Consider the following 24,408-nt stretch of genomic DNA (forward strand, 5'->3'; position numbering starts at 1 on the left):
CGAGGAGGCGAAGGCGAACGGCACGGCAGGTATGTGTTGACTATTCTTGTGTGACAAAACTATCTACGTCTATACCAAGGTGCATGCTGGTCTCGTATGTAATGCTGTGCTCTCTGGAGCGCAACCACGACTCTGATCCGACTCCGGCTATAGTTTATCCGTTTCCGTTTCCGACATCGGCAAGATCGGAAACAATAGTTTCGCCCAGAGTCGTCAGGAGTTGTCCGAAGTCATCTGGAGTTGTCCGGAGTCGTCCAAAATGATTAACCCCGATCATAGAAACACTGCAACCGCCATCTCCAGCCAACTCCAGTCGACTTTGATTACAACTACGGACGACTCTGGACGACTCCGGACGATTCTAGACGACTTCGGGCGACTCCGGGCGAATGCGAATGACTCCGGATGATTCCAGTTGACTCGGTATGACTCCGGACAACTCCGGATGACTCCGGACAACTCCGGATGACTCCGGACGAATGTGGATGACTCCGAATCCGGATGACTCCAACTCCAATGACTTCCGGCAATTCCGGACAGCTTAAACGATTGCTTCAGACGGCTCGGATCAGAGTCGTCTCCAAATTTAAGCCATCTTTACCCAACACTACTCGCATGTCTTTCGTTGTAATATACACAATTTGAGCTGTAAGTTTCAAAAAAAAAGAAAAAACATAACCTTACAAAACGTGTCCGCCGCTCAAGCAAACCAGGGGGAGAGAAATAGGAATGGAGATCCTTACCTTGATCCTTGCAGACTTGCTCGTACATAAACGAAGACGATCAGTTGGAGCTCCTTGACCACTTGTCCCCTCAATCTTTCCCCTCAAATCCCCCAAACCCCTCTTCTGCATCATACATCTAACGTATCACGTATCTTCTCTCTTCTTTTTCTTCACGTTCTCTCCACCCTCACCTGTGGTCCTGAATTCCCCCCAACAACAAAAACCCATTTCAATCTATATCCCTTCTTTTGGTATCTTCTCTATTTTTCGTGATATTCCCACACCAAAAATATATCCCAAATATTCTTACATCTACCTCCAAAACTCTCCACCCCTCCCCTCTTCCCTATACGTATGCACCACCTCTCCCCACTCCTCCCCTCCCACACCCACACACACAATTCGTTCGTAGGCATCCGCAAATGGGACTCGGCCAGCCTGTCGAGCGGTGTATCGTCCAGCGGTGACCTTAGCTCCCCGTGTGACTGCGGCGAACCGGGTGAGGATGCGGCGGCGGCGACCGGCATCGAGTCGCAGCTGGCCGGCGAGCTGGAATCGCACTACGTCAGCCAGGACGTGCTGGAGAAGATACGGGAGTGCGGCTCGACCGTCACCTACTACGGTGGCCGCGTGCTGGACAAGCGCACCGAAGCGATCAGCACGATGACGCGGGCGATAATGCGCGAGATACGGGGGCAGGATCGGCAGTGTGGTGTCTGTCAGCCGCACGGCTGCCATCGTCACTCCATCACCGATGATGAGCGGGTGGCGGAGGTGGACGAAGAAGAGGAAGAGGAGGAAGATGAGCAGGACGAGCATGACCATGCGCACGGCTGCTCCGGCAGCCTACGGAGGCCGCTGTCTGGCGAGCGGGAAGGTGGATTAGGTAACGCCGTGTGTTTGTGTAGAGAAACTGTCTGTGTCTCTATGTGTGTAATTGTTGCATGTATTTGGTCATGAACCATCCAGTAGACATAGAATTGTTCCGCACTTATGTTTTGTTTGTAGATATGTGATTTGTATTTGTGTTTTAACTGTCTCCAGGCAGATATACAAGAAGAGACTTCTCTGATGTTTTGTATATCGGGACGCTTCAGTTGTGTGTAATTTGTAGATCACGTAGACACGTAGAAACTCACAAGTATTCACGTTCCAGCAACATCTGGAAACGAAAGGATCCATGTGCATTTGTAACTAACAAATCAAACTGATGTACTGATGTGCTCCAGCTACATTTCAAACCATCTATGCCCTCCAGTAACCCTTTTTTGTATGCTTGTTTCCCCTCCCCAATTCGCAGGTGTTAAGTTCAAGCTGGTCAAATCGAACAGCTGCAGCAGCCGGCTGGAGCTGGCCGGCACCGGCAAGACGCCGCCGGATCTGCTGCGCCCGAACGGGCGCATGCGCGGCCGCCACATCCTCCCGGAGGAAAGCTCCACCCGCGGCACGGTCGAGGCAACGATCGAGGAGCCGGAAGAGAGCGTACGCGACATGGTCAGCCGGTTGGAGAGTGGCAACGGCGCCACGCTCATCACCGGACGCACCACCGCCAACAAACCGCGCATCATCGAGTCGCGGTGCATCGAAAAGTACGAACCGGCCGAGCCGGCCATCACGATCAACAGCCAGACGACGGTTGACGGAGGGACGACGATTGCCACCGTCGGTTCAGTGGTCAGTGAACGAAAATCACCGGTACCGGCGCCACCAGCGGAACCCGGCGTCACCGTAAACAATCACATCAACGTGGTGCAGCCAGTCGCATCGATTCCGCAACCGCCACCGATACCGGGTCCGCTCGTGATACCGCCACTCCTGCGAGGAGGTCCAGCAAAAACATTACCCTCCATTGAAGTAGTAGCAGCAGCAGTACCACCACCACCTACAGCACCTGCGGTAATGTCTGGCGCTACCTCGATGGAGCGTCCACCGAAGGTTTGCCGGAACAGGAACGTGGATCTTGCGTTTGCCGCCACCATGCGCCAGCTGGTTGGGTTGAATGGAAACGGTACGGTGCTGCGGCCACCTTCCGCCGTCAAGAAGTCCTCCTCGCAGGTATCGGTGCACGGTGCAGAGTCCAATGATCAGTCCCCGCCGGACAGTGCACCGTCCAGTGCGGCTTCCGTTACGAAAACGGTTACATTTAACTTCACCAATGGAGCGTCGACGGTGGCTACTGAGCAGACGACGAACGGGCATGAGGAGTCGCAACAACATCATCACACGACGAATGGAACGCAGCAGCAGCAGGTGGTAGACCAAAGTGAGAACCTGCGACCGAGCGCCATTGCCGAGCAGCGCAAGCTGGACGAGCTGACGTCGCCGAAGCTGGTGAACTGGAGCAGCATCGGGCGGTTCGACGAGCGCCAGTACTTCGCCAACGACCGGAAGCTGATCGAGAAGCGCAAGTACGACGACATGGAGTTCGAGGAGTTCGAGGTGCTCGATCCGAACGCACCGCCGGAGCACTACGACAGTCTCAACAGCAAGTGAGCGAATGATTTCATCAAAAAGGGAGCGCGTGTACCGCAGGAGTTAAACGGAAAACACCGAAGATGTACGAGAAATGCACGCCAGATGCACACTTGATTTTTGGCCATTTAGTCACTACGCTTAGTCCCTTTAACACACTTCCGAAACCTTGTCTATATGTGTATCTACCGAGGGGGAGACGACGAACCCGAGAAAACCCTCGCTACCGTCTTTGTGACTTCCTGTTTGTTTTTATGGCCAAAACAACACGCACACTTTTAACTGTATTTATTATGGGGACGCTTCCTCCCCCTGCTGTGTCTGCGTGATAGCCTTTAACGCGTTTTAATCGTCATACCGCATAAAAGGGGCATCATCGTATCGCGTTTCGTACGCTCTATTTTAATCTGCCTTACAATCCTTACATGTACATACTATATTTTACAAACTCTCGTCCGTCTGCTGCATATTATAGGTGTGTCTGTGCGAAATCTGGTTTAACATCATTCCAAGAGCATGTGGCATGTGTTGTGCTGTAATTTATTTGCAATATGCAATATAGCACCGAGCCGCCCGGCTGTGTGTGCGAAGGCACCATTTTTACACCCCCCATTAAACGAAGAAGCCGAGAAACGAGGATCAACGATTGATTGTGTATTTGAAGCTAAAGAAAGCCACGGACTGCAGGCTAGACGTATATTCCAAATAGAAAACCCCCTCCCTACCCCCCCTTTCTTAAAGTGTAGATTTGTAGCGAAAACTACTTAGTTGCATGTTATTAAACGAAAGTAATCTGGAAAAATAAAATACGTTTATGGTTCAACCAACTTCTTGCGAGATGTTTTTGGTTTTATTTTATTTTGTTTTAATAATTGAGAAATTAATCCATCAAGAACTCATATCGCTAAAATCGCTTTTACTAAGAAAGCAAAAGCAGCATTTGGAGGTGATGTGAAAGTGACAATGACAATGTTAGCTTTTTGTTAAATTTGAAAAGAAAAAAGAAAAGAAATAAAATATTTCACACGTCGAAAGATGGAAATTTAGGACTCCAATCGAGAAATACTATTTCCAATCAAATTAAAAACATTTGATAGATTTTTTCAGTAATCCGCCATTTTGAGTGGTTAGTTGTATCAATGTATAAGTGGATGACAGGAATAATTATATAATTTGTATTTATATTTCAGCGTATTTTTAAAGGAAAAAACCCAACCTTCAATTCCAATTTTCACCAACGTTTTGACTTTACTGAGGTATATTTTGAAAAACTTTTTTTATACATATTTTTTTTATAAATGTAAGTGTTTGTCAAAGGTAATATTTAATTGTAACAAATATTTATGAGATATCACCAAATCTCAACATTTAACATTCATTTCTACTGGATTGCACCTTATGGTTTAATTCCCACATTTATTTTATATATTCTGTAAGTAGTTTCCTGAAGAACACAATAAACACTCGTGTCATTTTTGTTTGTTTGGGCATAACCAATCTACGATACACCAAAAGCTAAGCAATTTAACATACCCTCGAATCATACGTGACAGCAGTACAATCGCTGAGATGAAACAAAGTCATTTTCCCTGCAACCCGACACCTCGTTCGAGCAGATCTGCTCGACGCACGTGAAATCCCCTCTTAGCGCCTAAAGGGCTGCAATGCAAAGCAACGTTTCCCAAGTATTGCCTACCTTCGGGAGCATTGCTGGTGTTGGTGCTGGATGCACTGCTGCTACTACTGGTGCTACTGCTGCTAATATGTCTTCTGCTCACGGCACCACCACTGTTGCTGGAAGTGCTGCTGTATGCGCGGCAGACGACACCACCTTCGATGATGATGCTGGGTTTTCGGGTGCTTCTGCTGGGGCCTCGATTGCTGCATCCGCCGCTGGCGGCTACTGTGGCGGTGGTGGAGTACCGGCGACTGGCGCATACAATCAGTGCTGTCTCCTGGAACGGGAAGAAAGCCAACATCGTACGAAGGCATGAATAAACATGGCAAGGTAGAGAGTCGAAGGTAAACGGGTGTGCTTGAAATGGTTAAAATTTAAATATTTTCATATCAAATTTCCCTCCAAGCTGCCCGAGAGTTCCCGGATCGGAGCGCATCAAACTTCCGCCCAACATTTAATAAGTCTCACATTTCGCGCTTCAAGTGCTGCTACATGTCTAAATACCTGGGAGAGCCGTTTATCTTCCTTCCTATCGGTCTTCATCGCATTAAATCTGGACGGCTCCACTTCACCGTACGGGAAGTTTGCGGGATTCCATCGCTTTCGCGCTATCCGTGGTTGTCAGCTGACTGCTGGTCCATCGTACTGGATCGAATCACCAGTACCTAGCAGCAGCAGCACCAGCTGTGGTAAATTGTGGTAAAGTTAGAGTACACCAAGGAATACCAAACTCATTTCCGCCCATCTGCAGCCATTCTGCCCGTGGGTAGAAGGTGTACTAAAGTGTGCATTGGAACATTTCTCGGTTCGCCGCGGTAGCGAGCGTTGCAGTAACTGAAGTGATTTCCGAAGACACTCCATCGTACCGATAAACAAAGGATATTTAGATTGACCCAATACCACCGCTTATGCTTCGCTAGGTAGTAGAAACTACACTGGAAGTTTTTCGATGTTGTTATTCTCGCTTCAAAGATTTATAGGTGAGATAATTCAGCAAATAAACGATAAGTGCCAAAAATATCTTTCACGTGCATTATATCTTAAAGCTAGATCATGATTGAAACGGGCTTCATAATGAAATTGAAGCGTAATAAACTCGAATATCTTTAAACATAATCATCCGTCCTCATTAACCAGCACCACAACACACACATTACCTATTCTTGCTGTGTGATAATTATACTTTATCAAAAACTCATTCGAGCGAACCATTCCCACACATGGCTAAATATTCGAAGTTTTTCACCTGAATCCCACGTGTGTTTGTCGAGATAATGTCCCTACGCTGCTCGGTAGCGCTTAATGAAAGCTATTTTCTTGACCTCGGAGCTATTATACCTGCCCGGGGCAGCGGCAGCGTGTAGCTAGAAAAGGGATATTAAATATTTATCATAATTACCCAATCTGCACCCGACACAAACACACACACACACGCCGGTGCGTTCGACCAAAACCAAACCAACGACTCCTTGTTGTGATTAATGAGGGGAGCTTTGTTTCGTGGTGGAAAGGACACTCACTGAACCATTTCGAGCGGTTTCGGGCGAACCGTTCGTAGACACCCACCTTTCCTAAATCGGCTGGCTAAGGGCTAAGGGCGGTCAACCTCTGTGTGACGGTGCCTCGAGCCCATTGCTTCGGACTGCCGTGCTGTGGATTAGGAGGGTTTTGACCCACATTCAGGCACAGGTGAACAACAGTGGTGAAATGTTTTCATAATAAACTATTGGATTAATCAAATCAATCGGTTTCCGTGGTGTAGTGGTTATCACATCCGCCTAACACGCGGAAGGCCCCCGGTTCGATCCCGGGCGGAAACAATGGATGTTTATTTTATATATTTTTGTGGACATTTTGGGTTATGAATACTAGCATCATATATACAATTTTATGTGGGCACAATCTTCTTCTAGATTTGTAGCGTCTTGAAGACTTGTGGAATTAACTAGTTCTATAACTCAGTGCTCTCCAACCATTCACCGGACCACTTGGCTTAGAAAATGCATTTGGCACGGCCCACATATGTTGATGGCATGTAGTTTTTAGACTTAGTTCAAAGCTTTTTGATCAAAACATGTGAACCCTGTTGAACATTTAAATTGTTGCCTGTTGAACGTTTAATCTTCAAGCAGCTTATAGAATGCTTATGATAGGCTTACTAAAGAGTAGATAAACATTTCATTTACGGCTGTTTTTTTATTATGAAATTATTAAAAAAAAAATGAAACTGTCAAACCAGACACAAAAAATCATGCATCCTCCGTGCCAGTGTATTTTTTCCAGCAAGCTTTCGACTGCTGGCAACACTGCCGTGACCAGGATTCGAACCTGGGTTACTACGGCCACAACGTAGGGTCCTAACCACTAGACGATCACGGCTTCAGATGCTTGGTTGGAAAGGGTCTCAACGAACCTCAATATAAATTGCTCAAGCAAACGTAAATGGCTTTCACGCAAGCTCAACTTTCAAACGAGGTAAGCAAATCAAAATCAAAGAAGAATTGAAAAGAAACCCGAAGAAATCAAAACCCGCTTCAACAGTAAAAGTGTAGACGTCGGTTAAAAATGCATATTTCGGCACAGTGTCGATTTCAGAAACCATTCGATTGTTGCTTACATGCACTATCGTGAACCGTATGCTAACTTACTGCAACCATAACGAACAATCCCAATCATACATTGTTAAAAAGTTTAACGGGTGTAAATTAGTTGTTGAGAAATTGAAAAAAAAAACTACAAACATTAGTATTACTAGAGAACAAATATATATCATATGCAATACACATACCATTAATTTAAAATAGTTTGCAGATTAAAAAATATGCATCTTCCGTGACAGTGCTCTTTTCCAGTAGACTTTCGGCTGCTGGCAACACTGCCGTGACCAGGATTCGAACCTAGGTTACTACGGCCACAACGTAGGGTCCTAACCACTAGACGATCACGGCTTCAGATGCTTCTGTGGCAGTGGTTTCAAGAAACCCCAATTTAAGCTACTCTCACAAGGAAACGAAAGCAAAATTGCAATCAACGCGAAAGAAAAAAACCGAACGAAATTCGATCAAAGACGAAACAGAAAGCAGAGATTGCTAAAAACCGAAGGTAATCAAAATATATTCACCATGTACACTGTCAGCAAGCTATCGATTGTAAGATGCATTGGCGTAATGTTGATGAGAGTCTGGAATATCGAACCATCAATTGCTTTACAAAATAGCGTCGTCAGCACGTAAAAAAACACATCTTCCGTGACAGTGCCATTTTCCCAGTAGACTTTCGACTGCTGGCAACACTGCCGTGACCAGGATTCGAACCTGGGTTACTACGGCCACAACGTAGGGTCCTAACCACTAGACGATCACGGCTTCAGATGCTTCTGTGGCAGTGGTTTCAAGAAACCCCAATTTAAGCTACTCTCGCACGAAAACGAAAGCAAAATTGAAACGAAACAAAAGTGAATTGAAAGAAAGCACAGAGTCATTTACAGTAAGCAATCGATTGTAGGATGCATTGGCGTAACTTTGCCTGCGGTGTGTCTGAGGGTTATCACGATCTTCCAGTGCTTTAACAATTGACGATTAACAAAACAGATTAGCAGGGGTTAGCACAAGTCTGCATTCCATACATTGTGCAAGTATTACTTGGATTAATATTCAGTTGTTCGAAGAACAATCTACAATGACGTAGAGTTAAGACAAAAATTATACCTCAATAATTAATTTTGCTCTGTGACAAAGGCTTAATCGTAAAAAAATATATCTGAGGTTTTTGTATGAATACACCAAACGAAATTTCTCTTTGTTGCACAAAAAAAAGGAATCCCATCTTCCGTGACAGTGTCATTTACCCAACAGACTTTCGGCTGCTGGCAACACTGCCGTGACCAGGATTCGAACCTGGGTTACTACGGCCACAACGTAGGGTCCTAACCACTAGACGATCACGGCTTTAGATGTGGAGTTGAGGTACCTCCGATTCCGAGTCTTTTTGTAGAGCAAAACACCATGCGGAAACTGGGTTGAGATTGGAACCGATGCAATCACTCCCACCGCGGGTGAAAGTACAGCGAACGGTGCCCATAAAAAGCGTGCGATTGAACACAGCATCAGAGCTAACTCCCTCCCAAGCAACGAAACGAGTGAAAGGAGAATACAACAAAAAAAAAACAGATCTTGCTTTATTTCTCTTATTGGATCAATTGTATCCGTGTTTTCGAGCTATTAAAACTTCATTTCTGTAACGTAGTTATACTTAGATCAACAAAACTAATTTGGAGGTATAAGGGTCTATGCAAAACAAAAAAGCTACCCCTGTTTCCGCCCGGGATCGAACCGGGGGCCTTCCGCGTGTTAGGCGGATGTGATAACCACTACACCACGGAAACCGATGAATGAATCATATAAAATATGATATAAAAATTGTTGTTTCATAATAAGAAAAACGTCCTTTTTTAAGAAAATGGTAAATAAGAAAGTCCTTTTTTAATGCCAAGAAAGAAGCTAAAGAACGTTACGCATTGACATAACAAGATGTTACCTTCATCGGTTTATTGCTATCGACCAACTAACCACAACTACTTAAAACGCACGCATAAAACCATACCGAAATCAGTAACAAGCACGTCAGCTGTCGTAAAAATGATAAACAACCCAAATGTTATTATCGCCACACACCAGAAACACGGCACCCATACCCTTGCCATCAAGATGATATTTGGCGTGCCTTTTGTCGTACACCGTCCCGAAAAAGATGGATGGATGACGTGTACATGGCCCGAGCAAACCGGCGAAAAGCTGGCAAAAATCACTCAACCGGGGAAATGTTTCCGAAACCACTGGCAGAATATAAATGACACTGGCACCCGGCTTTATAAGGCATCGCAGGAACGCCGAAACCGGCCCACGCGCCTTTGCCGGTAGGACAACAACTTTTGGCCCATCGGCAGTTTGGTCAACAGAAGCATAAAATAACTGTGTTCTCGCTATCACAATTTTCTACATTTATCTTCTAGTATAATCCATCGCTGTTGTTACGAAAGCGATGAGTTTATTGTCTGTTCCTTTCTGTTCTTTCCAGCTGCGTTGTGTTTTGTTCACTAGCTGCCTCACACTGTCAAACGCATCCATCACTGTTCGATCGCGCCGTGGGAACGGACACCGAGTGTGGCTCCTTCCAGCCAGAAGGAATGGGATTTGTTTTTCTTAACTCTCGGTACGAGTTCACTGGCGATTGAAAAGGATGCGCTAGCTCAGTTCAGAGCTTTCAAGAAATGATTGCCAACGGAGAGCTTAAGCTTTGGCTGATTGTATTTCGACACCACTCGGTAGATATCTAATCTGTGTTGTATGTGCGGGTAAATGTGTTCTGTGGTGATCTATTCTGCCAGCAGGTGGGAGGGATTGTGTGTATTGAAAAGATTAGACCAACAACATGTTCAAAATAAAAAGATTATCTATCTTGTGCTGAAATCTAGGTTTATCCAAACACGTGAGAAAAGAGAAAAAGTGTGTATAATTTTCAAATAAAATAGAATACATTTAATTATATAGTAACCATTCAAACATCATCAAGCACTGAAATAGCATCAAACACGCCAATACAAAGACACTGTAGGCTATGCAAGTAACGGCAAGCAAACATAGGAACGTGACAGAAACTTTAAAGCCGCAGTAGCAAGCTTCAACAATGGCCCACCAACACGCTCTCCATCCGGGGAAAGGCACGTGGAAATATTTTAATCAAATTATTATCCCTCAGTAAAGAGTGGCTCAAGCAGCCTCGTCCAACTGAGCCCTGTGCTGTAACTGAGCAAAGCTAATATTGACCACCACGAAATTAATTTCATCAACCGCTTTTATTACGAGGCGATGGGTTTTCCTGAGCTTCTAGCAATAACCGTGTGGCTGAGGCAGCTACTACTTGAAGCATGTTTAGAATTTATTAAAAGGAGCAAGGGACGGGCAAAAATAATCGTTTTGAACGTACTTTTCTTTTCGTTTCCGAAATGAAATGGAAAATCAATGCCCATTTCACCTTAACCTAGGACCGGATGCGGCCAAAGAGTCCATTCGTTCCCATCTCAAACTAAATGTGCTAAAGTTGTCGCTTTCACAGTCGCCAGCAGCCACACCGAAAAGGTAGGACTGCACTCGACCACCGAATCGTGCTAAGAATCATCCCACACACCGGAGTACGTCCACCAGGAGAAAAAAAAACGCAAAAGCAGAAAGCAAGACAATTCAAATACAAACAGCCCAAGCTTATCGGCATTGTGATCCCCGAACACGTACGAATTATGAAATCCTTCAAGCTCGTTTCACTTAGAGTTCAATGGGGGCTCATAGTACCAGGACTCTTGCGGATCTTGCTTGCAGAGTGGTGGCAAACTTCTCCGTCCATGGCATGCGCTCTAATGGTCCTCTGGCAGCATGCAGCACACGTTCCCACTGTATTAGGCCGATAAACTTTGGCAACATTTAACGCAACGCTGTTGGGAAAAATTTGGGGGAAAATTTAGGAAGTAAGAGAGCGGAAGTTGCTTCGGTCTGTTTAAGTAGAAAGTGACACAAAAATTTGCTTTATCCATTTAGGAAACTTTGGCTTGTTTAACACATTTACTTGTCCCCTGTATGCTGAGATTAAGCTAAGGAACAACTTAATTATTTCCTAGCTGCAAACATTAGGGATGAATAATTTCATTGCATTTTTGGACTCTCTGCACTGTACCTTCCAATAACGAACATTCCAAAACATGCACGTACCCCATTAGCAAGGTACCATTCCTATGCTATTGAGCACGAATCGAGCAGCCGATCAGTATGAGCATGACGCTAATCGCCTTCAATAATTCATTTTTATTGCTCACAATTCACGTACGCATGGAATTACGCATCCACACGCCTCCCGTAGGTAAAATTATAACGCTTTGCTACCCAGTGCAGCGTCCCGGCACTGTGTTACACACGGTTACAGCTCTGCGCTCGTAATAGACAGCGCCGTAAGACATGCGTTGCATACGAAAAACATCGCAAATGAACACTACATACATACGACCCCGCGCGCTCTCGGCATGCGGAAAGAGAGTGGAACAGTCGCATGAACCGAGCGGAGTCATGCTACGGCGGCCTCGTACGACGACGGCGCACGATAAGGGGATGAACGAAAATAACAAGCAGGGGTAAAATGGAAACAAAACAGCAAACACGAGTTTTGCTATCGCTGTCAATCCGGTGGGGGGAGGCCATGTAAGAGAATGCACACAGTTGTGTTTGCGTGACTGGGGCGGATTTTCTTTCACATCATCGAGACCGACAGCAGCAGACGACGAACCACCACCGCCGCCGACCAATCTCTGCGAGCAAATCGCAAAACGAACCGACAGCACGCACCCGCCTTCAATAGCCGTGATCGTCTAGTGGTTAGGACCCTACGTTGTGGCCGTAGTAACCCAGGTTCGAATCCTGGTCACGGCAGTGTTGCCAGCAGTCGAAAGTCAGCTGGGAAAATGACACTGTCACGGATGAAGGATAATATTTTTTTCTTTTCAATCGCGAACAAACGTCATATAGCATGTTTCATCAATGATGAGGAAACTTCATTTAAAAATATTTCAATAATTTGTTTTTTTTTTCATTAAATTACAATATACGTATCTTAATCTATACCTAAAACTGTATGCAAAAGATAATTATGTTCTTTGCCGATGCCAAAATAAATGTTTTAAAAAAAGAGGCAAATAAACTGTGCAACTTGACAGCTAAAAATATGTTTGCTCGAACAAGCGGAAAATGATTTCATTTTCGATCCATTTGTCTTGCTGCTAGGACAGTTGTTTATGCTTGCTTCAGCACTGCACCAGTACCAACCAACCAGCCCGACGGTAATTCCCCATTAAACTTGGTTTTCTAAAATAAGAATGAAGTAAAAATACTGCTAAAAATAGGATCATATCATCCACTCACATAAAACAGGCACACACACGAAATTCTATGTGTTATTCTTTTTCTGTGAAAAGGCAGTAAAGCTAAACCATAAAGTTGCGTCGTGCTCGGAAATGACAAATACCGAATAAATTAAATCATTTGTAATGTTAAATATAGAGTGCAAAGCGTGTGTGTGAAGCGTTATAAATGTTACATTAATCAGAGCTATCTGAACAAAATAAATATGTTTGGCTGTTTCGATACCTTTCTTGTACGCGTATTTTTGGATAGTGACTAATAATTTCCAGTCGATAGGCTCCCTATAACCCGCAACATATTCCCCCCATCCCACGCCCGGTAAACAACATTTGTGTTCCGTATTTTGACTTTTTCCCATTTTCTTTTTTGGATATGCGTCCACAAACAGCGAAGGATACACTCACGGTGTCTGCGCCCAAGTGTGCCCGGTCGTATTTCGTTGGCGCCATCAGCAAATTGACGTACGCAACAACATACACCAAGAGAAACGATGGCAATCCCTACTGGCGACTGGCGCACTACCACAACCAACCGGGCAACCGACCAGTGAATCGTAAAGCATCTTTTGCCTTTTAGGACCATGAGTCTGACCACCAAAGGCATTTTGTAACGCAAAACACGAAATGTAATTTCGTGAGCAGAAGATGTGAAGTAAGCTTTTATTGAAGGGTACATTGTGCGATCATGATGCTTTTCCGGGTGCCATCATGATTGGACCAAAGATGCATTGTAGTGTGTAAATGTAGTGGAAATATTGCAAGAAGAGCTCTTCCAATTAATATCTATGCTATATTCTTCATTCTTTAATTATTGCCTCAAATCCCTGAAAACAACCATTGAATCAAACCAATAACCTCCCATTTGTTCATTATTTTTTTTTTTTTCATTCCACGGCGAGAGCAGTCCACCCTTCGAAAGCAACCAAAAGTTACGATCGATGTAACGATGTGTTCCTTCCTTCATCTCTGAGTCACCCAGCATATGTGACGCCGCTAAAAGGTCCGTCCCGTGGCAACGCCAGAAAAGGACTTTTTCATCGATTGTATGCCATTAGTGTGACTTCCTGGTCGCTTTCGCAGTCACAACCAACACCACCGAAAACTACTACGACGACTACTGTTCCCCCTACACTACCGGAAGAACGTGCATGAGAAAGCGAAAGCATAAAACAAATTACGGTCACTAATCCGGGCGTAATCATGATTAAAACTAGTCACGCTTTTCCTTACACCCCCGGGGCGCAACGACAGTCAGGGGAAGGTCAGTAAAAGAATTCCGTGTCAAACGGGGAAGGGCAAAGATGTGCGTGTGTGTCTCCCTCTCTTTCTTTTATATTTTCTCTCATGCGTGACTGCTGCCGCAAGGATGCTATTTAAACCGTGCTTCTTGTACGTAGAAGCACGTGGTGCGAGTAACGCATTCAACCATATTTTGTCGCTTTCGTGGAATTAAGTCTTCCTTTGGAGGGAAGGAATAAAACATAATTTACAACATAAGAGAGCCCTTTTTCGTAGCGCTTCGGCATGATGCTGTCTAGTGGAAGAAGAGCAATCTTCTGCTTCGTTCGGAAGGCGACATCGATGTGGTACCAGCCCCTTTGAAATTTGTGTATAGAGCTTTTCCGTCTATGTTAATAGACCGTACTCCGGTTGGTTGCTTCATGCGCATAAAAGCATCCATTTAGAGCAGAAAAGCGTCGCACGAAAATGCACATAAAGGTTGGTAATAGGATCAGACGCACATTTATCGGTACGGTACAATCTGGTTTTGATTGTTAAGCACATCAAAGTAGTCAAATGAAGATAGCGTTTGTTGTTTGGAGTAGAATAAAATATCAACGTTTTGGTACATTTTATCCTCTCTCGTACTTCAACTATACACTGCATGATTGTGCTTCAAGCAAAGATCAAAGGTAGCGTAGAACAAATAGCTTCATTTCCCAACTACCTACTGCAATAAAACAAATAAAAATCAGAGAATCAAATACAAAACAAACAGCCTATTCATTGCGATACGATCGGTAGCGGTTTCCATTACGGGCAATGTCGCCATGAACAAACTCATATATGCATGATTTATGCTCCTGCTGTACTGATAGCATCCTCTCTGCCAGTGCTCAAGGGCCATCATCGATTGTTGGAAAAGTAAACAAACGCACTGTCCTTCTTCACCGTGGTATGTGGTCAAGTGCTTGTACAACAATCATTAATAAAAACTTTATACTCTCACTATCCTCCAGGGGCCCACCACCATCATATCGATCGCGTTGAGATAAATGCTTATCAATCTGCGCTTCTTCTGCTGACAGTTATCGATCAATCTCGTACCGTAAATATTGCTTTTAGATTAGATAATAACACTTTATTTCTCACACTTCTGTCTCACTACGAAAAAAGCGGTATATTGTGAAGGTGTGTCTAGCTGGATCGGTATCTGTGTGTGTATGTAATCAATCATGCAACGGTGGTTGTACAACGGTCGAAGCCCCGAACCGATAACCTTCATCGCAGGAGATTGGGGAGGGAGAAAACGTAACGTTAGAAGATGTCAAAGAATTTTGAAACCTGACGCCAGTTTTCTTCAGAAAACAAAGATTAAAGGCAAGAAGGTTAAACGTGTGAGAAAAAAGGAAGAGTCTAGCAACAGCAGCTGAGCATAAAAACAACACCACCAACTTTATTCATGTTCTTATCAACCTCAGCCAATGTTTGGAATTTCTACAGTTCAACCAACGAGTGTGAATTCCCTCATCCATTTTCCCCCTCCCCTGCGTCAAGGATCATATGAGCCAAATTTTTCAACTCAAACAATTTTTCCAGACTTTCCAGCGCCTTGCATGCATCGTCGACGCTTCAGCAAGCGCCATTTTAGCCACCACCACCAGTTCATTTCCGTCCGAAGCAACAAAACAACAGGCACAAACAAGCATCCCATCCCATTCCCTTTTTACCACGCAATATAGCACACACACACACACAGGACATTACCACTTCCGGTTGGTTCACAATGACGACATATGCCCGGGCTGCCCCCTCTGTGTGCCCGGAGATGATGGTTGTGAGTAAAACGGCGCCATAAAATGGCGAGGAAATACATCGCCCCACATAGAGAAGTTGGCACGAGTTTTTCGGGTGGTTTAGTATGGTTGTTACCGATGCTGCTTCCATCAGCTTGTGGCAGGCCAGCAGGGGTGTGAAAGGGAAGGATTTACTACGTAACACACAGAAACAAACACACATGCACCACAGCGAGTGCGATCCTGGCGAAACCTTTTCAGCGACAGAGATGTTGCTTGGTTGCAGCAACTGTCAGCTTCCCCCCAAAGCGTAAACAGCAAATAGATTTCACTAAAATTTTAACTTCCCTTTTTGGTAAACCGTTTCTCTTCACGCTTGAGATGGCTCATTAAAATGTTTTATCGTATAAATGAGGAATGCACAGTCGGTTCCTTTCTTCTACTGGTGCTCTCGGTGCAGACTAGCATATGCATGGGTTTCATGAAGAGTTTAATATTATAAAACAGCAAATTCGTTTCCACCAACCATACATCACGTTACGTATCCGGGGATTTGCAAACCGAAACGACGACGACGACACGGCAGCTGGCCCGGAAGCTGTCAATAAAATATACACACCCGGATCAGTGCAAATTGAATTTTATAATCTAGCTCCGTTTTTTTTTTTTTTGGCTCCGCTATTGGTGATTTATGAGATCCATACGAAAGAAGAGGATAAAAATCAATCCACTTCAAGGGTAAAGGACATGTGCAGAGCTTCTGGAGGGATCGAGCTTGACATGATATAGATCTCTTCTTTCCCTTGCTTGCCCATATCAAAACGAGGCGAAAAATGTTCCACCTGTGAAGGATAGCCGCCAGCCGATCTGTTATCAGATTAGAGATAAGCTAATAAGCGAAATCAAAAGCTCAAACTACATTATTTTCCTAATCATTCCAACTAATCTATTAATATATAAATTTGGTTCAAAGTTTTTGGGTCACAAGCAAGAATTTGAACTAAAAATTACGATTTCTGTTCGATTTTTCATTACCAGTATTGGTTTACGGGTTTGAATCACAGCATTTACCGCTAAATTTTGTCTCTATTGCATCAAATGGTTACTCTAAGTCCTTTGGTCGACTTTTTTTACTCTTATAGGAATCATGATAAATTTACAAGATATTTGAGCATCACAAAATCACTACAAAAATCGTAAATTGATAGTTTTCTTGTATTTTATTAAATTGAATTTAAAAAAATTAAAATATTCTGAAGATATTGCTTACATGCAAACTTTTTTTACTCCATGAAAACTTCCAAACAAGGCTTAATCATTTAAATGTTTTAAATGTTTCGGACAATAGGATATAATTAAAAAAAAAGAACTTACAGTTAATAAATGATGCCTTAAGGCCGTGGGACACTGCCCGTACTCGCTAGTGTAATTTCGATTTTCACTAGCGCAAATGGCGTCGGCTGGTGGAAGCTTTTTTGATCACCGAGGGAATGGTAGAGCCGGATCTCAACATAAAGTATTATTGTCATCATTTTTCGATTCGAAAATGGCTGAAATACTTGTACAACATATTCACCTATCAATTGCAATGCTTTTCCAGTCCAGTTTAATTAAAAAAAAACATGAAAAAATAACATATTTTCTGAAGCGGCTCCAAATTGTTTGGCAAAATGCTTCGGTCAGCTGCCGCCAGATGCGCTAGTGAAAATCGAAATCACACTAGCGAGTACGGACAATGTCGCCCGGCCTTTAGACATTAAATGATGTGCAATGTAAAAAAATGGCTGTCTTATAGGCAAACATTTTGGCACATTGCACAAGCATTGGTGCCTTGGAGATGTCCTTTTATATGAAATTCAATAGTAATAAGACTTTGCGCCACAATTATTAAAAAAAAAGTTGAATTAGTAGCAATAAATTTGTGACAATTAAAAGCAGAACGTAAGCATCCCCTCTTGCACATGATCTCCAGAAGCGAGTAAGCCAATAGGCAAGACAGCTCATAAATCAAAAGCATTGGGCAAGATTTTACCTTAAACATTTGCGCCGCACGGTGTGCCGCCGCATGAATCCGTGTTTGTAAAGCATTTCGTCGTAATCACCCCCTCAAGATATTTTCATTATTTTCCACCGCATCGCAAAATCGACCCCAGTTTGGCTATTGCGCCGAAATTTGAGCATATTTTGCTGGCACAAAGGTAAACATCCATCAACTTCCAGCGCACACCATAGAGGTAAGCCTTTCATCAATGGAAGCTGATATTATAACCGGCTCTTTACGTCCCTCATTTTGCACTGTTTTGTACGATGGCTTAGAGCAACTAAATTACCCAGCGCCCAGTGCCTATTAGCAAAAACATAAAGGCAGCCCCGTTACAATCTATGACCGCCACACACCACTTACACCGGGTAGTTTTGCAAAAGTCCTTTAAAAGGTCGCCAGAATGGTTACAAAACACGCGCCACAGTCAGGCCGTTATCCTAGGGATTGGATGGTTGAAATGAAATTTTCCAACCCTCCTGTTTGAAAGACCCCTTCGCCGTGTGTACTATCGAAGGAAAACAGAGAAAAGCGTAACAAAAGCACACTTCCTCTCTTCTACGTCGAAGCCTAAAGAAAAGCTTCCCTTTTACGTCCTCTTACGGCCCCTTAGTTACGTCTTGGAAAATAGCCCGCATCCTGGCGGCACCACACGCATCACGCATCCTCTCGCCTTTGGTAAAAGTAGCAATCTTTTGTAGCAAAAGAAAACAGCTTTACCTGGCCGGCGCCTCCACCCGATACATACCGCGTCGATCGAGTTGCGCGCCTGAAGGGCAATGAATAAATTTAAATATTTGAATATCAATTGCTGAGAAACGGCGGCGCGGGCTATACTACACTCACGCACGGCCAGCGTTGGGGTTCGCGTTGTTTGATCAAATGAATCCAATCGGAAGTTGGTGCAGAAGGTTTCAACCAAGGAAAAGGTTGCGATGGTGGAGAAGGAACGCGTGTTGGTGTAAAGTTTAATCACCAGACACCGGAACCAAATGATCGTCGAAGCCTCCACCCATTTGCCGAAGGTGGTGTTGGGTAGCAAAACTTAGCATCAATTACGGGGCCTCTCCATGGGCTAATTGGACAAGAATTGAAATTTACTACGCGTAACCATACAGCTTTCACCACACCAAAGGCGGCTCGCGGAACGATGGGAAGATCGGATGTCGGTGTTGTGTGTAACTTTGCCGTCGCACAAACGCTCCACTAAAGTTATTAAAATAAATATTGCCACTGCTTATCAGCTGTGCCCCGCCACAGCGCAAAGGGAATTAGGAGATTAATTCCACAAAAAAAACGTAAAGATTTATTTTTGTTCTAAAAATCATTAATGCTTTCTCTGAAAAAAAGCGCAATAAGATAAACCACCACGAGAGCGAAAATTTATGATTAATTGGACAAAAAAAAGCTTGAATTTTTCGATAAAATAAAGATTTAAATTATTTCACAAACCTTGACAGTATCTATTTTCTTAATATTCTGCATCGTAAATTGTGTAAAAACTTCGTGCAACCAAATACAATTCTTTTACGAAACCTTACGTTTATTCGTTGACCGCACAGAATAACAAAGAATGTATTTCCTCAACTAATTCTACTGCAAACAGCATTCAAACCAAGGATGGAGCAAAATGCACATGGAGCAGCCTGGTACTTCATGGAAGAAAACAATAACCACAACATACATTTCAAAATATATTGCTTAGCTTGAAACGCTATAGGCACCCGGTACAAAACTGTTCTAAGCAACTCAAGCTCATTTTACGATTATCCTACAGCTTCTTCATGTTTATTCATGCTTCAAGCCGTGCTACAACACAGTGAGTGTTTCCTTTTTCGATTAACTCGCTTTCAAATTATTCACACCCGCTTGATGGTTGAGAGGACGCAAAAAAGGAACTTAAAAAAAAACACAAGCAGCATTAAAAGTAGCAGCAGCAGCAGTAGGAACAAAAAAATCAATTTCCCATCGTTAAGAAATCACCATCGAAAGTCAAAGTGCTCTCCCTCCGTGCTGTAATCAGCAAACGGAGGGATTAGTGAATTCGAAGGACAAATTTCCTTCCTCGACACACACACACACAGCAACACAGCAGCTTGCACACACAATAAGACAAAACGCGGCGTCTTGTCCCCAGCCTTCCCACCAATCCCGTGACACAGCCCCCTCGAGAGAGCCCAATATCGGCCTCGGTTAACAAATGAGATGGAAATTATTTCCCATAAATTGCCCGCCTTTTAAGAACCATCATGCGGAAGCAAGGCAGAAAAGAGAAAGCAAACGGTCGGGGAGCTTCTTGCCGGGTGCGTTTCGTCGCCCCTAATAATGCCTGACTAGGCAGGCACACCTTTCCGCCCGGTGTTGGATGATTTGCAGGAAAGAAAAAAGTAACAAAGCACTAAGCCTCGGGGAGCTGTGTATCCAAAAGCTGCCCAGGCTATAACGAAGACCCGCTTACCGCTTACAGACAAGATGATGCGAATGTCCGGAATAAAAGACACGGTCGCAGTGTCTCCCTTTGGCTAGACGCAGTTTTAGCACCTGAGACCGCCGCTTGGCTATCTTTCATTTTTGATTTGCGCTCGTCTGTGCGCTATTATTACGACACGCTTACCTTTTATGGCAAGCGATGTGGTGCTCGTAAAACCTTTGCTGCCTCCGAAAATCCTTCCCCGAAATGAAGAAAAACCCCGAATGATAAAAAACAAAATTCAAAGAAACTCCTGCTTTCGAATTCTCTGCTCTGGCGCCCGTCTGTTTCAATCACATTTAAGGAAAGCAAAGGAAAATAAAGGGTACCACACCCATTCTATACTCGACTATGTCAATGTACTGATTATTTTGTGTCTTCTAATGTCAAGAACGCTTTCGTACGCTTTGTTTTTTTTTTTTGCTTTGTTTTTTGTGTCCTTCATACCGACACAGGGTCGTCTTTTCGGAATCTGATCATGAGCTGAGTTTGGGGTACGAGTGTACGTCGGTGGGTGTAAACGCATGATTACGACCAGCAACGCCCAACCGGCGACGAAACAAACGTTGCCAATCGTCATAAAACCGGTGAGCAGCGAGCATCATCGTTCGCTTTTATGGAGCTTAGCGACGTGAACGAGAGAGCATGCGAAATTGCTTTCATTTTCTGTAAGATAAAAATCTATCACCATAAATCTGGTGCGTAAATAGTCAATGCTGGAAAAAGCAGGATTGAGGACGAGACCGAATCCTTCGAGATGGTATTTACTGAAAAGCGAGAATTTAAAAAAAACTTCACAAAAAAGGAAGTCATTTTTAAGGGCGAATGGGAAGCGCCCTTCAGCCCAAAACGTGCTACAAAAGTGTTTAATTTTTAATCATAATCATCAACACGCTCAATGCTCCATTAAAAAGGCGCGGGGACCACAAAATCACAACAACCAGCAGCAGGCAGTAGGAAAACCAGCCCAAGTTGGTACGTGGCACGGGAGTGGCCACACACACATAGAGGGTTCGCTGTCTGCTGCATGCTGCAAAACCAGCTGCCAGCCATAAAACCGATTCTTGCTAGACTTGGTGTCTGCACTGTCAAGGACCTTCGGCAAACAAACTCAAGGACGAAAGCTCTCAAGTTTCCCGCAGAGCCAAACGACAGCGGCCAGCAGCTTTAAGCTTTATCCTCCTCTTGCTGTTACCACTCTACTGCAGCAGCATATAGGAATAGAACAAGACAGAGAGAGAAAGTATGTGAGCCACCGCCCGGTTCGAATTATCTTTGCTTCTGCTGGCTCTTCTGCTTTTATGGTAATGAAATCCCCGGCCGAAGAGCGCGTTTTTGGTACTAGAAATGAAGTGTGCCGCGTCAAACGAACGACCCCCGGCGCCCCCGAAGAAGCAAGAAAAGACTCTATTCCTCCACGCGGTTTGGGGTTGCCAGCAGCAAACGTGTCACCCGGCGTGTGACGCGCGCGTACAACAACATAGCAACCGATCGGTTTAAAACCGTAATATCTTTGTCCTTAGCGCCCACTAAAGCTACGCCAGAACAAAAAAAAGAAGGGAAAATGGCATGCAATCCAAATGGAAACTAAATGGAACGCGAACGTTGTGAATAGATGGATGCTTTGGGAGAGCACACACGCTTTTGTGACCCCCGCTCTCGGGTTAGTATGTGTGTTCGCTGGAAGTGTTTTTTGGCTCCAGCGTCCAGAGCAGGCCGGTTGCGCAGCTTTCATACCCAACGAACGGTGAGCACATTTTTCAAGCTCAAATTGTTTGAAGAGTTATTTCGGCGAAAGGGCGTAACGGTGAAAGGGCGAAAGGAAAAAAAACATAAATGGGTTTTCTACAGTTTCCCACTGGGAAAAACTATCTTATTATAGGGAGGGAGGAGGTTGTTACCGATTCAATGGACGCCAAAACCCTTGACTTCTTTTTTTACAAACATTGAAGGTTCCAAGAAGAATCAGCGATTGGAGAGAACAACCCAAATATCGGTGTGTGTGTGCGTCTGTTTCATAGGTCACAAAGCAATGCCAGAGAGAATGCACGTCAACTGCCAACGTAACGATGGCTAAAAAAGCCCAAAAATCTTTCGATAGAATTTTTTACCTCCTCCGCTCGTCGTAAGGGCCCGTTATCGTTGCGTTGGTTCAAAGTTTTTTTTTTACCGAGCAACCTAAGTCGAGAAATGATTGTGTTTTTTAAGTTTTTTTTATAAGATTTGAAGGTTTCAATTTAAGCTTGATTGTTTAGTGTTTAGGTATGTTGGCCTGCTATTTGAACTGTACCTATTTGGCAGACAGACAAACAAATTAATTGTGTTGCTTAGATGATGAAAGATATCCTGAATGAAAAGCATAATGAGAAGTGAAATGGGAGCGTAATGAGAATGTAAAAAAAGCTTTTGAGATGTAAAGCTCTTGTTGTTGCCAAAATGAAATATAGTTCTCAGGTAAATTTATTTATTTATTCCTTTTTTGTTTGTTTGTTTAAGCATATAGAGTTTGGAAAATTGATCCTGAATAACATAGCAAAGATATTAAGATTTTTTAACCTATCAACAAATGCAAAAAATCGAAAGAATACTAAAATAATGCCAACTATTCAATCCATTGAAATTTCCAAAATTGGCATAGGAGATGTAATATTTAAAATTATATAATTGTAATTAATAATTACTTTACTTAAATTCAATACTTTTGGAACAAACAGTTTCAGACTTTACGTTAAATTATGTACATAAAGTGATTGACTTAAAGTCAACATTTGATTGCCTTAGAGACAAAAAAATAAGTGATTTAAAGCCATAATTTAGTGCCAACGTCTGTAAAGAAGACGAGCAGAACTAATAAAATAAATATATAAAGATAAATATCAAAAACGCTGGCTAGAACAATATCTTCAGTAATTTCTAAGCTGATCAGAAATCATGTTAAGGTCAACTAGATTGATTGTTGTACAATACAATAATTTGCACAAAATGATGTACTTCTGAGATCTGTTCTTTAAAAATGTCTTGCTCTAGGTATCCTACCGAGTGTGTTAATATATTTTTTTGATAACAGAGATAGGGCGTCAGTTAAACCAGTGTACAGTTATGCAAAAAAAACTTGGCCGACATCCTTGCACGCAGCAGCGTTTCCAGTCCAACCAATAAATCAGCAAGAAATTCATGTAGAAAGACAATCAAAATGGCTAAACCAAAGCAGACGAAAGTACATATGTTTTGTATCTTTTCTTTGTAATAGCCTCAATTCTGTTACGTTGTGGAAACCAGAGAATGCATGCAAAGTCAAGTAAATGACGAACTATTTAACAGAACAACGAGGTTTTACGAAACCTATAGAGCACCTTAGGTGACTGATCCTGAAGGCTTTGGAATGTTAGTCTACTGTCAAAAATAACGCTTAAATAATGTGTAATCAGTCAGAAATTAGAAAAATTCGATGTATAGCTTAATAGCACGATGCGTAATCAGTCAGAAATTAGAAAATTACGATTTAGAGCTTCATAACACACAGTTTTATCAATCAAATCTATCCTGCTTATTCTTCCTTTTCTGATTTGGAGCTACAATCACACGTGAATCTAGCATTGAAATAGCTAGATATCTGTGACTGAATTTGCTTTCTCACAGCAGAATAGTCGCAACATCATCACTCTAGTAATACATAAATAAATATGTGAAAAGATTCCTCTATAAATCTCTTCCATTATCATCTTTTGAGCCAGCTGTATGACAGTACAGAAAAAAAACGATAAAATCCGTTACACGTCGATGAAACAAAGTGTGATGTGTTATTTTTTTACAAAAATATTACAAAGGACCACATCCACCCAGTGAGGAGGGTAATTTTTCTTCTACAACATTGTACCTTTACCAGTAGCAGCAGCAGCGTCAGTTGATACTGACAGCCCAATTATGAGTCTAGTTTATGATCCATGGAAGTGGCGAGACATCCATTTCATCCGAGCTGTGGTGGTAGGCGTCAGCAGAGCAAGCGGGTCTTCTATCGACCGCACCACGGCACCAATGTAGCTAA

General features: G+C 43.3%; 1 protein-coding gene and 7 non-coding genes across 8 annotated transcripts in view; 2 read left to right on the plus strand and 6 right to left on the minus strand.

The window, feature by feature from the left end:
* LOC120897499 (calcium uniporter protein, mitochondrial) overlaps positions 1–24,408 on the minus strand; it is a 126,664-nt gene that overhangs the window by 88,032 nt on the left and 14,224 nt on the right. The window contains exon 2 of the mRNA XM_040302448.1: positions 4,894–5,152. Coding sequence (XP_040158382.1) covers positions 4,894–5,152 — 259 coding nt within the window. The remainder of the gene's footprint in view (positions 1–4,893; positions 5,153–24,408) is intronic.
* On the plus strand, positions 6,623–6,695 carry Trnav-aac. The gene has a single exon. It is a non-coding gene; the product is annotated as a tRNA-Val (tRNA).
* On the minus strand, positions 7,183–7,254 carry Trnah-gug. The gene has a single exon. It is a non-coding gene; the product is annotated as a tRNA-His (tRNA).
* Trnah-gug lies at positions 7,752–7,823 on the minus strand. Its single transcript has one exon. It is a non-coding gene; the product is annotated as a tRNA-His (tRNA).
* Trnah-gug lies at positions 8,169–8,240 on the minus strand. Its single transcript has one exon. It is a non-coding gene; the product is annotated as a tRNA-His (tRNA).
* Positions 8,751–8,822, minus strand: Trnah-gug. Its single transcript has one exon. It is a non-coding gene; the product is annotated as a tRNA-His (tRNA).
* Positions 9,187–9,259, minus strand: Trnav-aac. The gene has a single exon. It is a non-coding gene; the product is annotated as a tRNA-Val (tRNA).
* Positions 12,276–12,347, plus strand: Trnah-gug. Its single transcript has one exon. It is a non-coding gene; the product is annotated as a tRNA-His (tRNA).

This window comes from Anopheles arabiensis, chromosome 2 (assembly GCF_016920715.1).
Source record: "Anopheles arabiensis isolate DONGOLA chromosome 2, AaraD3, whole genome shotgun sequence".
Classification (NCBI taxonomy): Eukaryota; Metazoa; Arthropoda; class Insecta; order Diptera; family Culicidae; genus Anopheles; species Anopheles arabiensis.